At 33.9% G+C, this 19406-nt stretch overlaps 2 protein-coding genes across 4 annotated transcripts; both read right to left on the reverse strand.

Moving 5' to 3' along the window:
• Positions 1 to 532: 532 nt before the first annotated feature.
• On the reverse strand, positions 533 to 13997 carry LOC101209071 (N-alpha-acetyltransferase 35, NatC auxiliary subunit). 3 transcript variants are annotated; one of them, XM_004150483.3, is made up of 16 exons: positions 13452 to 13979; positions 12729 to 12796; positions 11910 to 12065; positions 10326 to 10493; positions 9914 to 10064; positions 8997 to 9076; positions 6082 to 6348; positions 5864 to 6007; positions 4941 to 5075; positions 4337 to 4435; positions 3738 to 3794; positions 2834 to 3038; positions 2546 to 2661; positions 1665 to 1733; positions 1069 to 1167; positions 533 to 991 (listed from the first exon to the last, which is right to left on the reverse strand). In XM_004150483.3, the coding sequence occupies exons 1-16, from the start codon at positions 13576 to 13578 to the stop codon at positions 752 to 754; spliced, it is 2181 nt and encodes a 726-aa protein (XP_004150531.1). In that variant the 5' UTR covers positions 13579 to 13979; the 3' UTR covers positions 533 to 751. The 3 variants fall into 3 exon arrangements, 2 of the variants coding, with proteins under 2 accessions (XP_004150531.1, XP_011655351.1); XR_004216829.1 differs by lacking the exon at positions 533 to 991 and adding an exon at positions 2171 to 2284 and having other exon boundaries at positions 1118 to 1167; positions 13452 to 13997; XM_011657049.1 differs by lacking the exon at positions 13452 to 13979 and having other exon boundaries at positions 11910 to 12068.
• Positions 13998 to 14772: 775 nt separating this feature from the next.
• LOC101208828 (probable glycosyltransferase At5g20260) lies at positions 14773 to 19085 on the reverse strand. The gene is made up of 4 exons (XM_011657042.2): positions 18405 to 19085; positions 17826 to 17971; positions 15835 to 16189; positions 14773 to 15733 (listed from the first exon to the last, which is right to left on the reverse strand). The coding sequence occupies exons 1-4, from the start codon at positions 18672 to 18674 to the stop codon at positions 15068 to 15070; spliced, it is 1437 nt and encodes a 478-aa protein (XP_011655344.1). The 5' UTR covers positions 18675 to 19085; the 3' UTR covers positions 14773 to 15067.
• Positions 19086 to 19406: the final 321 nt, after the last annotated feature.

Raw genomic sequence — 19406 nt, forward strand, 5'->3', positions numbered from 1 at the left:
CTTCTTGTATCGGTTTTCTTTATATATATATATAAAAGAAGTGCGTAAAATTGAAGTGAAGCTCGAACCTATTGAAAGCATGCAAAATTCGTCGGTGGCTGGTCCCAAATGCAACGTTCAAGATGACAGAGGTCTCCTTGTTTGTACTTTACATGATTGTAGTCTTCAAAGCTGGGTTGGAAATCTTTAATGGGTTGCCTTTTTTGGTTAGATTTTATGGGATTCTTTGATTAGTTGTTGAACTCCTACAACTCAAATTTGTTGTCCTAGTTTTACCAATTGAATTGTTAACCAAGTACAGACGTAAATATGATTCTATTTAAAAAAAGAAATAATAAAAAAATAAAAAAATCCAGGACATGATCCAGCTATTTTTAAATGATAAAAAAGTTGACTAAAATTAAAATAAAAATTGTTATAATTGAACTATAGTCTATATACACCTAGCAAAAAAGTCATGTTTATTCCAAGATTCTACCAAAACTTCATCGCCTACCCTGACTATATTATTATAAAAAATCAAAATCAAAAATTGAAATCAAAACTGAGACTATATGTTTTATTACCTTAGAAGAGTATGAATTACAAATGGTATAAGAAAATGGGATGATAAAAGAATACATAAATTTCGCTCAAGGTGCCAAACGAGGGTGCCTGCTTCGGCTTCATTACCTTTAAAACATTTTGTGCTGCAAAATCTCCGACTAAGTAACCTTACGAGCGAAAACAGACCGATAGAGATCAAAAAGCATCAAGATCTTTTAACCAGAGCGGTACCAAAATATGGGTGGTGATTGAACTCGAATGAAATCTTCAAGGACGGGTCAAGGCCCCCTACCTTGTGGATCAGGTTCAAGGCAACACTGTTGTGCTCTGCGACTTGCTCGATCCTTCGGAGTTCGACAAGTTTTTCGGGGTCGTTTGAAAAGCTACTCTTCAATTCCTTTGCAATCTTCTGGGCATCCTTAAAGCAATTATATGTAACCAGGTTCTGTAGAACGTAAAAAGGAGAGTTTGAGTTTCTTATACATTAATGTACATACTTCCATTAAAATTTAAAATACGCACAGAAATGCGAGCCAAGCGAGTCGATTGCTCGTATGAATCGTATGTAATGTTGTCGGGAATGCAAGCCTTTTGTAGAAGCTCAAAATGTTGAAAGAATCTCTGCATAAGAATATGTAATTTGTTACTTGTATTAGATTTAATAAATGATTCAGAGAAACAGTAAAGATTTAGCTTTGATTTATGCTTTTAATTGAAAGGTTTGATTAAACAATTTTAGGACAAATCGCAAAATCCACCTCTAAGCTATGGTGGTGGTCGTAACAATTATACAATTGAACTTTTAATTATAAAAATTGAGCCTTCAAACTTATACAAATGTTAAAATTAGATCCTCAAACTTGTATTATTATAGGAATAGTATCAATCGTAAAAGTTTGAGGGTGGAATATTATCCCTGGGGTCTAATTTCTACTAGTATTTCAAGTTTGAGGGAAAAATTTAAACATTAGTAGAAGTTTGAGAGCCCAATTTTTACAATTGAAAGTGGTGTAATTGCAACAACCACCATAATTCACTCATTTAATATTAAAGAACGATTGAAATTGAAGTTAAATCCAGTTTAAAGGCTTTACAATAAAGTTAAGGAATAACATTACCTCATACTCGCTATTGAAGGGGCTTGGACTCTGTGCGATCATATGTTCGTTCCTCAAAGCCGCAAGCATCTGAAAGATTTGATTAAAACTCATTTATTGCAGCATTTCAATTTCCCATTTCTTGCTTTAATGTCTTGCTTTGTTTCTTATATAGTCATTTATTACTTTCTCTCTCCTAAAAAGAAACAGAAGTTTACTTGATATTTATATATATACTGGTCTACTCTAAAATATTTCTTTTGAAAATGAGTCTACATGAAAATTGAATCGTAAAAGTAAGATAATAGAAATTATGCCATTTTGGATTTGAATAATGGCTACCGAATATATTTCTGCTCCTGGAAAATAAAAAACCAGAAAGAAAACAAATAAAAATTAATGTGAAAAAACAGGGCCTAAATGTCTAACACGGCAGTCCCAATTAGCAATTCTAAGAATAATGCATAAAACAAACACAAATCATTATCAAACAGCCCTAGTCGAAAACCTAAAAATTTTACAGCTACCTAGGTAAGAATTAAGATCACTTGCAGCTGGAAGCTAGTCTCCAAGCCGCTACTTTGCTCTTTGCAGTCAACAACCGGAGTACAGAAGTCCAAGTTACGTGGCTCCGAAGAATTCTGGACACAAATTGTGGATTGTTCTCAAGTTTTGCTACACTCGATGACCTTGACCCAACCAATAGATTTACCTTTAAACATCTTCATTATATTGAACTATAAACTTAACATAACAATCGTTATTGGTTCTTTAGGCTCACTCTTTAATCGAAGTAATCTCAAGCACCTGGAAGAACTTGGAAGGACATTTTCCATGCTCACTGATAGAGAAAATGGAACATCCCGACATTGACCAAAGTAAAATAAGCAAAGTATTCTTACCATTACTAGCCCTTCAGCGAGACATACTTGGCACTGAAGGAATGACACTGCTGGTGGAATTCGGAAATCTTTTCCAATATCTTTTGAGGCTCCTTTTTTCTTTCCTTTTCGTTTACCTGATTGATAAAAGATGGGAATAGTATTAGACACCATCAATTGTGTTTACTTTTCCCAAACGTGTCTCCTTAGGAAGCTATAAAGCTCATTGTAATTTTGTCCCTAGAATGTTTCTTTGCATTAATTTAGATAAATTATGATAGATATCGGCAGCCAAGTTTGCAAACTCACCAGTTTCATTGTTCATCAGTGCTCTCAGATGTATTTTCTCCACGAGCTTGATTAAAACAACAGAAAGGTACCAATATACCATGCAATAATCACTGGGTGAGTACAGCTCTAATTCGAAACCTAAGACAAGGAACCGTGAAGAAATCCAATACGTTTGCTCCTCTACCCAAATAAGGATGTGTTGGAAAATCTTCATCCATGCATTCTGCAATACCAAATATTTATTCCTCAACATGGTGACCTTAAGTAGAAAGTTCAAAGAAAACAGCATCGAAGGGTCATTAGATTACTTGCACATAAGACAACATAAAATTGTGAAAATAACACAGCAGAAAATACGGCTATGCTAGCAAAAATTTGGAAAAGAGAGTTCAAAAGAAGAATGCGTTTGAAAGATGGGTTTTCATTGGGGTGCATGTAAACATTACGCTTTCACTTCAATAAATACACAAACGTATCTGTTGCAACATCAATTGTAGTACATCAGTTTACAGAGTGCTGTAATAACAAATGGCAATATTCCTCGCTGATGCAATCCGCATACTAGAACTTTGTAAGCATTATTAGTAGGTAGACATTGGAGATATTGTTCAAATACTAGGAGGGCAGATTCATCATTTGAAAGTTGATTGTTGACAAGAAGTTACAAAGTAATGCCAGAGAGAAGGAGTTGAAAGTGACAGCAAATGGAAAATAATGTTTGGAGTCCAACCCTCAGAACTCGGAAGTGCTAGGGTATTGTGTTTTCTTTTATCATGTCAATTTTATCTTTCTATCACCTTCCGTTGCAAATTCAGGTTCCCATCAAACTTCTGGTGGTGGTCTTTCTATGAAGACTTTAGTTGGACAAAAATTGAACAGATATACCTAACTTACACACAAATAATTGAAAGTAGAAATGTACCTCTCCATTTGATATGCTCACGATTTCAGCAATATCCTTTTTGAAAGCCATCTCCATCTGCCAAAACAATATTTATAGAACATCAGCATTCTTGAAGTCATTGTTAAAAATTAAGATATTATGGGTGCTTCCAAGTCTTCAAGGAGCGGGGCTTATTACATAAAAGCACTTCCTGATTTTTCATTTTCTATGGCTGCGTATCAATTTTCTTCTCACATTGTAAAAAACATTCCCCTGCTCTTTTGGAAAAAGCATATTGTGAGCATCTTTCGGAGGTCATTGGAAAAGAATGTTTCATTATATAACACTGATCCCAAAGGCATTAATGAAGTTATCCTTGGGCAATAATATGTAAGACATGAATTTGCAAAGTCATCAGGCTACTAAAGTATTGTTTTCAACTTTTGTAAATAACAGCATTGTTCAAACATAAATCTGTATCCCACACTGCTTTCCCAATAACAAGGTTACATAGATTATGAATCCCTTAGAACTATCATAATCATAAATGATTAGCAGAATTCAGAAACTCGAAGTATGAGAGGAAGCAAAAGCAACAGAAGAGAAGTTTCAAAACTTAAAAGGAGAAATTAACAGACCTGCATGTAGATAACTCGCCAGTCCTGTAATATCTTACCAAGCTTGCGTCTTTGCCATGCAGAATTTGTGCAAAGCACCCTGAGCAAATTTATCACTAACTGCATTTGCAGTTGATATATGACACTTTTAGAAAAGCAATATCCAAGAAATTAGAACATTACTGGAACTGCGGTTCTAAGTATAAGATAGACTTCCATACATGAGTAAAAACCATCAAATTTTTTTATAGAAACAACTGCTTTCATTGAAAAAAAATGAAAGAATACAATACCCACAATAGAAAAGCCCATAATACCCCTCTAAAGAGAGGTTCCGACTAAGTGAAATACTACCTAAAGGATAATTACAAAAAGTCCTCGAGACCAAAGCTCGAAAAGAACATGGATCCTCATCAAGGACCAAACATCAACATCATCCCTCTCCACACCTCTAAACACTTGTCATTCCTCTCTCCCCATAAAGGAAAACATGTAATGGAGCTATTACATTTAGCCACTAAAAGATGTTGGAACTGAATCAGGCATTTAAAACAGCAAAGGGCCTTTAAAATTAGACCAAAAAAAAAATAAAGAAAAGAAAAACCATAGTAATTGTCATCCAAACCTGTCCTAGTTGTACAATGTATTGGTTCTTCAGATTTTCATGGTTTTTGGCAGATTCTGGCAGTCCTGCAGCTTTAGTGATCACTGCATATAGAGGATCTCTACCGTAGAGCTTTCCATCTTGAACCAGAAGGAACTGATCAAGAACTTTTGTAGTTGAGAATTTAGAAATAATACACGTATTAGCAAGAACCTTAAATTAGTATAGTTTTTTCTTTGAAACTTAGAACATTTTTTAAATAATGCAAGGGAAATTTCATTAACAAAAATTGAAAGCTCTGGAAGTCACGAATAGGTCTTCAACACCACCTCCAGCCTACAAAGTTTGATTATATTTCCCCAACAAAGTTGAGTTGCAAGATTATGCAGAGAGTTCAAAAAGACGATCTAATTGAAGCAACGAAGTCAATTAAAATGTGGAACAGGACTACAAGAAAAAAAAGCAATGAGCTCATAATTATGAAGTGGAAATATTTTCCACTAATGGTTCTCTGAGATGGCTGAGGCAAGTTAAAAGATTGGACAATTTCAGTTCACCCAACTACGGACAGTCGATAATCATCCTGGTCCATCACAAGACTTAGTGTGTGTTTGTCAGAAGAACATAAAAGGACGTATTTCAATCATTTCAAATCAATATCAAGCCTATTATCATGATGAATTTAGGTAACCTAGCAGCAAGAATATTGGAGCTTTTTGCAGTAAAGAATATTTGATTATCTTTCAAACAATATAGTTTTTTCCAACAACCCATTGAATCATAACTGGAAAATTATTGAATAAACAAGATACATAACCATCATTCATCAACCATAGTCTTTCCTAAATCTCTCTTCAATTCTTTGAGAAAAAGTACACAATCATCAATTATGAACTATGCAATAGAGGAATAGAGAGGAACCAAATGTAAGTTATGTAACAAACCTGAAGGAGAGATCTAGCAACCAAATCAGGCTGGCTTTTCTGGAACTGAACCACAAAGCGAAAAACACCTTCCAGAAATGTGTCCAATGAATACGAACATATATTATCTAGGTCACGGAGCAGCTTCACAAAATAATCTAATGCCTGCTAGGAAATTACACCATGTCATATGATAAACGGTTATAGTTAAGTCTACAATATAGGTCCAATTTTCTCACTTTTTTCCAACTAAGTAGTTTGATTGCACGTGGTGGAGTAGGGGCAGACAATCTACAGTTCAAACTAGAATCAAATCCTAGCGGTTGACGGCCTGAAGCAGTTGTTGTATCCTCCGAATCGTCTTTGCCAAAACTATTATTGCTAAGAAAAGTGGATGAATTGCGGATCAAGTCTAGTTCCAACAAACAGGAAGCTATATGTTTTCTTGCCAACTCCAAACCTCTGCCCTGAGGCCGCCTCATACACGTAAGGACATGGTAGAAATGCTGAAAGAAAAGCAAAAAGGTTGAAATAGAGCAGATTGTACAATATAAATAGTACAAACTAAATGCAAACATCTAGAGCTAAAGTGATGACTTAAGATAAAAGGAGACAAACCTCCCTAATAAAACAAGATTAAGAAATGTCTTCTATCTCAATACTTTAGATGGGAAACAAGACCATATAACGTAGGAGAAAAGAACAGACCAGCACCATCATGTTGCTAATAAGGAAGTAGCATATTTAAAAGCTTGCACATATTCATCTTCTGCACCTGTGTACAGGTGTATAAGAAATTTCATAAAGGAACTTACATAATAAAAAAATTCCTACTTCATATGGACTGCACTAGTTTATCCACAACCCCTTCCCCATTTCCCAGAAAACCTGAACTGGACCATGAACACACTGCAACCTAGGCATGTAAACGTGGTGAAAATGAATGGGACAAGACCAGTTGACAAGTAGACAAGAGCCAATACAAATGACTTCAAAGCATTCAGTGACCAGAACTAGTGCATCATAAATAATAAACCCATCACAAATGAGATACCCATGAAAAAGGATCAAATAAAATAGGTTTTTTTCGCTCTCTGAGGTGTTTCTTGTAGCTCACTGGGTGTGCTCTCTGTTATGGGATATTTGGGGGGAAAGAAATAACAGAGTGTTTTAAGGGTGTGAAAAGAGAATCCTAGTGATCTCTTGTCATTGGTGAAGTTTCATGTCTCTTTGGGTTTCATTTTCAAAAACCTTTTGTAATTATTCACTGGGCAACATTATTCTTAACTGGAGACCCTTTCTCCAAAGGGCACTTTTGTGGGTAGGTTATATTTTGTATGCCCTTGTATTCTTTCATTCTTTCTCAATGAAAGTAATTGTGTCTAATAAAAAAAATTGTAATAATAATAGGTCCAAACAAAATAGCTTGAAAATGAAAAGTACATCACCAGGAACATAGATGTAGATTTCATAGATTAGATTAGGCACCTATTCAAGTACACAAAATGTAAAACTAAATGACAGATTTTTATGAAATAGCACTTGGCTGAAAGTTATGCAACTGCTTCGCTCCTCCTTTTTGGGCCTAGGAGCCTCTCATCCCTAATCCCCTCTAGATAGTTATTTAGTCTTTTTTATGATATAATTTGGAGTCCTATATCCTTGCTGGAAGCCTCCATTGCTCACTGGAACTCTGTTTATGAAGCATGGGACCTTAGGTTGAGATGCAACTTTAATGATGTTGAGATTGTTGAATAGTCCGTATTATTAACATTACTATTTCCCCCAAATAGGCCTGCGGTCGATGACACATGGAGATGGAATCTGGACAAATCTAGCCAATTTACTTAAAAATTGCTCACACATCACCTTGCCTCTTGTGGCATTGATCAGAATGCTTTCCTATGTAAGACTATTTTGGGAGGTCCTGTTACCAAAAAGATGTGGTTCTTCTTATGGAAGGTCAATCGTGGAAGCATTAAAATGATTGATGTTCTTATCAAAAAGGCTTCTTGGATCGTGTCTGCCCCAAACTGGTGTGTTCTATGCCACCAACGTGGTCAATCCATTATGCACGTACTGGTCTTTTGTGACTATGCTCAATCATTTTGTGTGAGAATCTTGTTGTGCTTCAACTATCAAGTGGTCTTCCCAAATGACCCCTTTTCCTCTTGGGTATGCTTCTTATTGGTCATCCGTTCAAGAATAACAAAGCAATCGTGTGGACTTTCAACATCAAAGCATTATTTTGGCTCATCCAGCATGAATGTAATCATTGTATCTATAGAGATAGAGAGACATAATTCGTTCCTTTTTTATTACATTTTGTATACATCGCTTTCTTGCTGTAAATTCACAACCTTTTTTTAATGATTATGACCTTACATCTCTTATTTCACATTAGAATACCATTATGTAATCCCACACAACACCTATTGCTCTTTTGTAATTCCACACCATCAATGAAATTATGATGGAGTGTTTCTCATAAGAAAAATCCTATATCCTTCCCTAAGTGTTCTTTCTCTCTTCTTTTCTTTCTTTTACTGGAAACATGAGTTCCTATTATCCTGCTTCATCTTCCTATATTCTTTTTGTAAAGGTCTTTTTGAGAAAAGTAACAACTTTCATTGAGAAAAATGAAAGAATCCAATGGCATCTAGAAAAAACAAGCTCACAAAAACACCCACCTAAAAGAAGGGTTCCAACTAAGTAAAGTACTAAGGAAATAGTTACAGAAAACCTTCGAAACCAAAGCCCGAAGGGACACATGAAATTTCACTAAAGACCAGGCCTCATTTTGGTCCCTTTTCCTACCTCTAAACACTCGATCATTCCTCTCTCTCAGATTTAGAAGTTCATCAACTTTCCAACTCGCCCAAGTTTTACATGCGTTAGATAACCATATTAGCCTATGAAACAGACAACATTATCTTTTGAAATAAGAATCATCAACTTGATAAGATACACAAGGATTTGATTCAATCATGATAGATGGTCAATATGCTTGCTAATAAAGAAATCTTGAAGACAAACACCATTACCATGTAAACATCTCAAAAGTCAACCTCATACTTAAGCATGCATTACTTAAGGTTACATGCAAGATAGCAATCCAAAGAAAAATTGACCAATAGAATACACTGGTTAAGACCTTACGGAAGCGCAGGCGACATAACAGAGCCCTACAGTAGTGCTCTTCCAGATCGAAAGAATTTTGTAACGGCTCTACATCTGTAAAAAGGGCAAGTACAAAAAGAATATTGAGATCCCAAAATTAGCAAGCAGATGCAGTTCCATAGAAATGGGAAAAATAGAAATAATGAAGACATAAAGCTTCAAATGATAGGGGGAGCTTTTAACCACCGTGGATTTGAAATGACATTGATCAATTGAAAAGGTGAAAGCACTTCGGAAAAATGTGCTCAAACTCAGTAGCTAATGGCCACCTATTTGGCTATACTACGAGTTCAACAACCATATCTAGGTCAAGGGATGTTCTATGACCAATTGTCCTATCAGTGATTACAAATAAATTGCAGAATTTATAAGCTCCATCTCTCGTGTAGTCTTCTTCTAGGTTTTGGTAACCCACTTGCTTCTTCTGTTATCTTTTCTTTTCTTTCTTTTTCTTTTCTTTTTTTTTTTTTTTTTGAAAGACCTACTTGCTTCTTGTTGAAAAGCTAAATAAATAAATCATTACAGAAACACACACATACATGTATAGACACACACAAACATATATCAGACAGAAAAAGGGGAAAATGATTCATGACCACTGACCTCCTTATTAATAATACTATGCAAAACAATGATAAAAAAAAGTCACTGAACATTGAAATTAAAAATCTTGATGGAGCTAATTCTCATTTTTCTGTCATTCCAGCCTCTATTTTATATACACAAGTCCACTGGTAAACTTTAGTTATTCAATGTTCATGGGAAAACTTTCTAGAAAGATATTTTTCTGGGCACTATACACATAGATCAGGTCTATCTAACAAAATACACCACTATGACTTTTAAATAAACTAAACTATTAAGCACCGAATGAGGGAATGAGTAGATTGCCTTCTGGTGCTCTATTTTTCAATAATGGGGATTTACAAGCCCGCAATTGGCGGCAAATTGTTTCTTCAACAGCGTTTAGCATTGATAAGCATTTGTCATCTCCATCCCCAGTCAAAGGAAGACCATATGCCATTATGAAAAGATCCTCTTCCTGTGAAAAAAGGGTGAGATAATGACTACAGATATTTGGGGAAAATAGTAAAGGACGATGCTTCAAACTAAGAAAGATAGGGGCATTCCATAAAGTATCTTCAATTTATCGCGCTAATTTCTCAATTTTTCTTCATTTGATTAACCCACCCACATATTATTATGCCATAAAGTAAAATTTTAATGAAAATACAAACCCTTTAAGAACACATTCAATTGAAAGGAAGAAAAGTAGAGTCGAAGAGCTGTTTGAGTACTTTACTTCATGTGTTCGGGCATCTGAGACAACTGCAATAACTGCCTTGCAAGTTGCACGTATGACACTGCAATAGGAATGCAATAATGCATGTGAACTTGTTCTGTCAGGCCTCAGAAGATAAATGCACGAGAAGACAGTCTGTGCCAATGAGTGACCCCTATGCCATGTAGCCTGTTATGCAAGGTCACAGCTTAATTAATGGAGAAACTTAAAAAAGTAAAAAATTAAACTGCAGGTGTAACTACTAGATGTCATATGGGTATAGGACCCTATAAAAAGAAAGCATATGTACTTTACTTCTATTTGTTGGTAGAAATGTATATTTGGAACTTGACCACACTCCTCAACCATTAAACACAGCCTCAATAGAAGCAACGGATCTTAGAGAGTGTATCCAATAAAATATCCTTTATACATAGCATCATATAATCTCCAAAAGACATAGCATCGAATCAACAGCCAAAGGGCCTTTTATGTATCTAGTATCTTATTTCCCTAATCTATATTCAAGAAACAAAATTCACTTCAAACTCAGAGATACAGTGCCTGCAAATATCACCTAAACAATTCATTATCCACAAATAATAATAAAAAATAATTAATATACGTATATATACATATATATATATAGGAAAAGAAGGATGGTTCTCTCTCCAGCCTCCCCTTCAGGCACCAAGGGGTAGTCCAGTCATTTCTTAGATGGAGTGTGGTCCTCCTCATACGAATGAATGTTTACACATTGGAAGTATATGGAAACATCAAACAGAAAAACATTGTTCTCCATTGCGTATGGTTAAGGCCGTTTCTTTGGAAACCTAATTTTCTTTGGAATAAAGTGATTGCTAGCAAAAAAAAGAAGAACAAAAAGGAACGGACTACATTGGAAAGTTCACACAAGGACATTCGCACAATTATTCTTCCAATAAGTCCATGGTCTCACATTGCTAAGCTTGTTCCAGCGTTTGGTCCACCCTAAGTTCCCACAGGAGCACTAGTGATGCTTCAATCAAATTTTAGAGTAAGAGGGAGCTGACACTTCAGGAGCTCCAGCCCACGACTTGTGGCCTGCAGGATGAGGGTTATCTATGTTGGAAGTTGCATTTGAGAGGAAGAATGAAAGATGGAGAGGGTCATTTTTTTGGTAAACTGAAATTCTTTTCATTTACTTAGTGAGAAGTACATCAAAATGATAACCCAAATAGCATTTATTTTCCAAATGGCTCAATACAAATGATGCTGTTTAAAGAAGCTAACGTCACTTGTATGCTTTTCCCAAATGGTGTGTTTAAAATAGAAAGAACAAAATAACCTGTCAATACAAATTAGAAAAGTTCTCATAACAATCATCAGAGTAGAGAAACATGCTCATTTCCAATACTAATAAAAATAAAGTAGAAAATAAAAAATAAAGAGGGGGGGGAAGGCATACTGCCTGGAGTCTCTTCATATGCACAGGAATTCTTGTAGGGAACTGAATGCACAATTCTCAAAACAACCAAGACAACGTCATGCAATAAATTGAAAAATAATATCTTTGTTTCGAATTAAAACTTAGGGTCACAATAAGCACATTGGAAAAGGGAGTACCTCACAAGATAGAAGATGGTCCATGATATCAATAGTGCACTGAACATCAACCGTTCTATCAAAGCTTAGAGGAATTGGAGCAGCACCATTCTCAATAGCTTCATCAACAGAATAGTACTTACATATCATACCCGAATCCATTTTTGGATCCATTATCTACTAAAAAGGAAAATTCAAAACAATCAACAATATGTGGGTATAAAATGGGAGAAAAAGTAAATCAAGTGAAATAGTATAATGAAAATAGCTCCACAATCCCATACAACAACTTGTTGGGAGTAGGGAACTACAGGCATTCACCATAAATACAAGGGCTTTGAGATTGAGGATTTTCTAATATCAAGGAGTGGTACATATGAAAAGTTCAAATATAACTAGTTGAAAATTTATGCCACCTTCCGTATAACAGTCTGATAGGCTGTAACTAGACAACGTCCACCCCGAATTTGCAGTATCTCATACACATAGATAAACTAAACCACAGGAAGGCCGATAAATAAAACATTAAAATGTGAGGAAATGCTGCAAGAAATACAGAACATAGGAAGTTCACTTCTAATCGTACTATTGAACATATGAAAAGCAAATAAATTTATGTATAGAAGTCAATACATAGAAATAGTAGCATCAGCCCATAGAGTATGGTCTCATAGATATTAAAAAACAATACCATATAATGGCTAATAAATAAAACAAATACAAAGTGGTGGAAACCTGTCAACCATTATGAGTACACAATGAATGTGACAGAAAACACCAAATATTTGTTTTATGCTGTTGCATATAAGTTTTCTTATATATTAAACTATGAAGCTGTACCTCTAAAGCAGACATGGCAGAAAAAAGATTGAAAGTCTCCCCATGAATAAGTTCCCCATCTTGAAGATCTGAAACAAGATATATTTTAATTGATGGTTATAAGCAAAATGAAATCCAAAAATGGGTTGCTCAAGTTGATAAAGAGAAGAACAAAAAAAGATTATCAAGGAGTTACAAACAATCATAGTCTATTAGTAGAAAACTAAAACGATGAATTAACAAAATAATGAATTTATACTTATACACAGATAACGTATTCCAGTGTTATGAAAGCACAAACTATAAAAATCAATAAACTATCTCCAAGATAAATTGCTCAACAAACAAAATCATTGTGGAAACTTAACCTTAGCAATCGTTTACCTCCTCACACAGATAAATTATCAGAAAGCCTCCATTTAAGTTAAATTAATTCCATTTTCCTGCTTTAACATTCTCTCGTTTGCTTGTAAAGCCAAATAGCAATGCTTTAGTCTAAAAACTAATAAAGCGATCAAACAATGCTATACATAATTATTGTATCAACCACGAAGATTTAAGAAACAAATACAGTTCACCACACCGTAAGCTAATCAAATCACTAAATGATGTATATCAAACATTCGCACAAAACATAATAAATAACAACACAGCAATCAACATCTCAGTTGTGAAAGGGAGCAATCACAATGTGTGATCAAATGACAAAAAAAAAAAAAAAAAGTAAATAAAGAAAGAAGAAACCTTGGCAGGCAGCTTCAAGAAGAGGCGAGACATCGGCCCAAACAGTATGCTCGCCGGAAGGAATAGGAGAGGCAATTTGAGGTGAAACAGTGGCCATAGTTCCTTGTTCTGGCTCTTTATCGGCCATGGAGGGAGGGAGGGAGGTAGAGTAGAGAAGCTTTGATGTGTCGGTCTTCGACAAGTCGTCGTGGAGAAGAGAGAGAGTAGGGACGACGGTGTCGGTTCTTCAGGTCGAGGTTTTACAATAAATTTAAAAAAAGAAAAAGAAAAAAGGTTTCTTGTTGTATGAACAAACTTTCAATTAATTTGCGTCGAAGGAGTAAACTGAAATCGGGTTTAGGGCTTCACTGAATTTGCATCTTTATTTGCACGCTCATCGCTACCTCAACTGAAATGACTTACCAAAATTATAGGATTTTTTTTTTTTCTTTTAGTAAATTGGAAGAGTCACCAGTCAACTACGATGGATATTTGCAATTACACCTCAAACCATTTGAAATGATTTTAATACTGTGGAGTGAGGTCTAAGTTGTCTCGCTTTAAGAATTTGGGGTACAGGCTTACAAGACTTGGGAATGAAGTCCAGATTTTGGTTCAGTTTCTTAAATATTTTTAATCTGTCTCATCTTAATAATTTTAATTTTGTTAAATTTAAAATAAACTAACAAATGTGTAAGAATATTTGATTTTTTCTTTAATTTTGAAATATGGATTTAAATATAATTATAATTTGATTTGATGTATTATTTATTAATTTGATAGTTTGATTTGACTAGATTTTTAAATAGAATTTTATAGGTTTTTGTCACTTTTCTTAATTTAAAAAATATCTTGTTTTTTTATTATAATTTGTAAATAAATTAGTATTTTAATTATTGAAAAATTATAATATTTTGTATCAAAGATTGAAAGTATAGTAAAGTTTTAATTCTAATTGTTATTTGGCAACTCAATTGTTTCCAATATTTTAATCTTTAAGTTTTAAAAACAAGTCTTGGTTAAATTGATCACTGAAAAAACGAAAAAATATTATTAAAGTAAAACATACATAATATAGTGTAAGCAATATATATTTACATTTTTCACTATATTAACAATAAATTTGATTTATAATTGAGATTACAATATGTGGTCGATTTTCACGTAGAAAAAACAAAAAAAAAAAAACTAAACTTCTTTTTAACTTAATTTGAAACAAATAAAAGAAGGAAGATAATTTTTAAAAGAAAAATATATTAGTGATGGTAAGAAGTGATATTGTTAATATTTTCAAAGTTAGAGGTTGCCCAAATGGCAAGTTAGTCAACAAGTGTCACCGAAGTTGGTGTTCATAAGTTGGTCGACTAATTTTTTAAATTAAATTAGAATTTTAAATTTTTGGTTAGGGTAACATTAACTAAGAGAATAAAAGTATTGAAAACAAATAGTTATTATAGTCTTCAATAGTATTGGCAAAGACAACCATACCACATAATTTTGCATTGGCAGGGTCATTTCTGGGGGGCACTATGGTAATTCACATATTTCCCTTTTCTTTTAATTGTTTAATTTTGAATAACTATTTTTCTCTGTGTATATGTATTGGTATAATTCCACGAAGGAAAACCATTACCCAATCAATGTGTAAGCTTTACATTGAGTCGTCTGAGCCAAACAGAGTGAAGTACCATATGGAACATATCAAACGCCTTTGCCGGCCGATGAATCTCAAAATGTCTCTGCACTTTCATCACTCCTCGCTGTAGTTTCAAGTACTTCTTCATCGAAACTCCTCTCAAGATCGTCTTGATCTCCGGAATCCTCTCAGACGGAATCCGCATCGAGAATTTGCTCCAATCCAGCACATCATCGAACGGCAAGGAGTAATAATCAGAGATTACCACTGGTACACAACCGCCGTGGATCGCTTCCACTAACCTAGGGCTTGCAACTTCGTATCCGCTAGGGCAGAGGCAGAATTTGCTTCGATCGATCAATTCGGTGTAGTTTTGGGATGGAGGAAGGTACTCGTGGACTTGGATTTCATGGTCTTTGTCTTTCCAATGCTGCATTAGGATGTGGCGGATGAATCCGTGTGCTCCGCCGGCGAAGAAAGCTAGAATTGAGCGGTTCTGTGGCGGTTGGCCTAATCGAGGAAGATTGAGGTGGAAAGTTGGAGGTAAGTTAATCTCGGGCAAGGATGCATCTCGCATTGGATTGAAGCCTTCGGATGTGTTGGCATTGCAAAGAACTCTGATGAAATATTTGAAGAGGTTAGGATCTTCTTTTGTTACTTCCGGCGCCTGAAAGCTTTCCAAAATGTTAATTTTGTTAAACTCCCAATTCATAGTCCATTCTGTTAACTATAATTTTGCAGTTTTGGTTTGAGTTACTAGGAAGTTACCCAATCATGGCAGGAGACCATGAAATGATCTGCTCCACGTGTACGGTTCCAGTAAGGGTACTTATTAGCTACCACCCTCACATAATCCGTGAAAATTCGAACGAGACGGTCACGTGCGTATGTGGTAATGGGCTTGTAGATGTAATCCACAATATAAACGATACTTATAGGCAAGAAAAATACTTGGGCCTCTTCTGGTTCATGGGCCGAAAATGGGCTCTTTCCACTGTCCATTTCGTCAATAAAATGGCCCTCAATTGAGTATATGTGTTTCATCGGCCCATCGTGCACCAATGGCTGCTCTCCTTCTTTGTATGTCCATATTTTTAACCTCTTCTTCATCTCAATATGACTCCTACAGTTTATGAACAATACATATTATTATTATTACCATCTACATTTGTCTATTGGTTCACACACTAATCACTATTGTTTGTGTGAATCCGATGCTATGGTCTAGAAAATACCTCAGTGTAACAAACAATATCATAATTGAATTGTATATTTCAAGATCACTAATGTTTGTTAATCTTACACGTAGATATTGCTTTAGTTTATATACTTCTAATTGTTTGATTTGATCGTGGTTGTATCACAATGTCTATTTATTTTCATTTTTATCCAAAGAATAATGTTAACCTGCACTCCCTTAAAAGTTGCTGAACATCTCTGATCATAAAATTATTATATTAAAGAGTTTATACGGTGAATTGAGGAATATGGATCAACATAATTACTATTTGAAAAGTAAAAGAAGATTTACATAAAACAAGATGAACGTTTTCATAGTCCAATAATTAAAACAGACCAACTGGAAAACGTCATATCATGCAATTCTATGTTTCCAACTTTTAGTAATTACAAATCAATTTTTTTTAAAAAAAAAAACAAATTACAAAATATAAAGGGGAATAAAGATAGAGGCTAAAAGGAAGTTGTTAGCAAAGTTAAGTCTAAGGTTTAAAATCAAAATACAGAATTTAAGTACTGATGGAATGAAAATGGTAATAGTGTAGAGTAATAAAAATAATAATAATGATGAATGGACAACTGTTTAGCTAAAAACAACGAAGGAACAATGTCAACAGAGACAATCGTTGGACTATTTTGGGCAGCCTAGATTTAGTCCGTGCCAAGGCGGCTGGGCAGCCTCCCCCTCCCCCCTGCCCCCTGCCCCCCTGCCCCCTTTATTCCTAATTATTACACATAGTATTATTTTAATTTTTTATTTTTTTGTTATTCATACTCTAGCCATGACTTCTCCAATTATTAATTTCTAATTATGTTTAAATGACATATTTATTGAAAATTTTGTAATTTTTATGAATTTGTAAATATTTCATTTACTATACTTTAATGCATCAATTATTTGGTGGAGTAATTATTAGGCTAATTAAGTAGACTATATAATGAACAATTTTTAAGTTTTATTGCTTTGAGTACTATGTCTATTTCATCTACTTTGTTTTAGGAAAGTATTCAACACATTTAATCTTCTCTTTAACAAACATTTAATTCATTTCGCTTTAAAAAAATATATATCAAAATATCAAAACTTTTACAAGAATATTGAATTTGTTCAATTTTAGTAATTAAGAATAAATAGAATAACATTTTTTAAAAGAAATCTCAAATTACATAATCAAAATAGTATGTATATATCCATATATATGTAACTTAGTAAAAAAGCTAAAGCTTTTTTAGAAAATGTGTCAATTTCTGACCAAATTAATTAATATGAATTTTTTGATTTTATAAAAAATTATAGATGGAAAACTCGTGAGTTTTTTATTTGGGGGTGAGAAACGTTTAATGGAATACTAAAAATGTGATCCGTTTTCATTTTTCCCTAAAATGTGTTATATATAATCATTATTTATTTCCTGATAAATATAAATGAATTATTTTCTTAAGAAAGAAACAAAGCATATGGAAATTTGTAGAGAGCCAAAAATGGAAAGGAAATTAAATAGGACAGTGGGAATCTTAACTGATGGAAAGCGTATGCGTTTCTGTAAACCCTTCCTCTCGGTATGAAACTCTCCTCCTTTTCCGACGTGTAGTTTCGGGTTACGATCGCTAGTCGGATCGCTGCTCGAGCCTCCGCCAAACCCTCTTCGATCATTTCACTCTTCTTCTGCATGCAACAGTATCGTATAATGTAAAATATTATCTTAAACCTATCCTAATTCATCACCTTATATAAAAAAAAAAAAATCTATCTGTGATGAAAGGATCGAGACGACGGCGTTTGATTAAAAAGATTAGTCTTTTCTTTTAAAAATTAAACTAAACTTGTCTTTAAAAACTAATTAGAAAACACAAGTTAATACTTTGATCAATAAGTTTGTATGAATTTTTTCATTAATTTTCTACTCGTGTTTTCAAAACTGTAAGAAAAAGATTCAGAAAAACTATTTAAGTAAAAATTTTAAGTGTTTTGATTAAGAAAGGAGAAAATTAACATAATTTGAAAATTTGAGGAGGAAAGAAAGGCATACAACTTCTTTTATAAAGAAAAAAGCAAAACCAAATTGTTACCCAACAAATAAGAAACCATCCAAACCAACCTTGCGGGTGGAGGAGTAATCTTGCGGCTGTGAGGGAGCAGTGGCAGTGGCAGTGGTGGGAGGAAATTGAAGGGTGGATTGGGGTGGCGACAATGGTGGCTGGGGTTGTTTGGATGAATGGAAAGGGAAAAGATTTTTGGATAATATGGATGAGAAAGGGTTGATTTGATCATTTGGTGGGAAGAAGCAGAGAAGGAGAAGAAGGAGGAGGAAGAAAGGTAGAAGTAAAAAGAAAGAGAGTTTATGAGGAAACTCCAAGGAGGAAGCCATTAAAAACAATGGAAGCTAAAATTAACTAATTAAAAAGGACTCAATAATTTAAAAAAGAACATTAAACCTTTGAGAAGAAGAAGAAGAAGAAGAAATTAAGTGAAAAATGTGAAATATGGTGTGTGTGTGTACTTTTTGGGTTGATCAACAAAGTTCTTCCCACTTTCAATCTAAAACATGGAAGCAAAAGAAATATTTTTTTTTTAAAAAAAAGAAGAAATAAATAAAAAGAGAAGGAAAGTTGAAGATGAAGAAGAAGAAAGAGAGGGTTTTGTGAGTGTTTTGACCAATGGAGATTCAATTATTTTTGGTAATATGTATAGTTAAGGGGGTAATTGAAAAAGAGAGAGAGGGGAAGGGGTGAAAATGGTGAAGAATAATATTTGTTGGCTTTTTCTGGACTTGTGATTTTGTATAAAATAAGTTCAAATATATTGCCATATATGACTTGTGAGATATGTATATACATAAACTTATATATATATATATATAAAAGAAATATATAATATTAATATTTTTTGTTATCTACTTTCATTAGAAATTAATCCCAAATTTAAAATTTTCGAGAGTGTTTTGTCATTTTTAACGTTAATTAGAAGTTTAATTCATTGTAAAGTGATGGGTGCAATATTTATAATAACAACTTTGAAAGAAAGAGATTTGATTTTTCTCTAGAAAAAAAAGTTCAATCTCAAATTAAAAGGTAAAAAAAGAATTTAAATGAGAAAAGTT

The sequence above is a fragment of the Cucumis sativus genome, chromosome 1, assembly GCF_000004075.3.
Source record: "Cucumis sativus cultivar 9930 chromosome 1, Cucumber_9930_V3, whole genome shotgun sequence".
Lineage (NCBI taxonomy): Eukaryota > Viridiplantae > Streptophyta > Magnoliopsida > Cucurbitales > Cucurbitaceae > Cucumis > Cucumis sativus.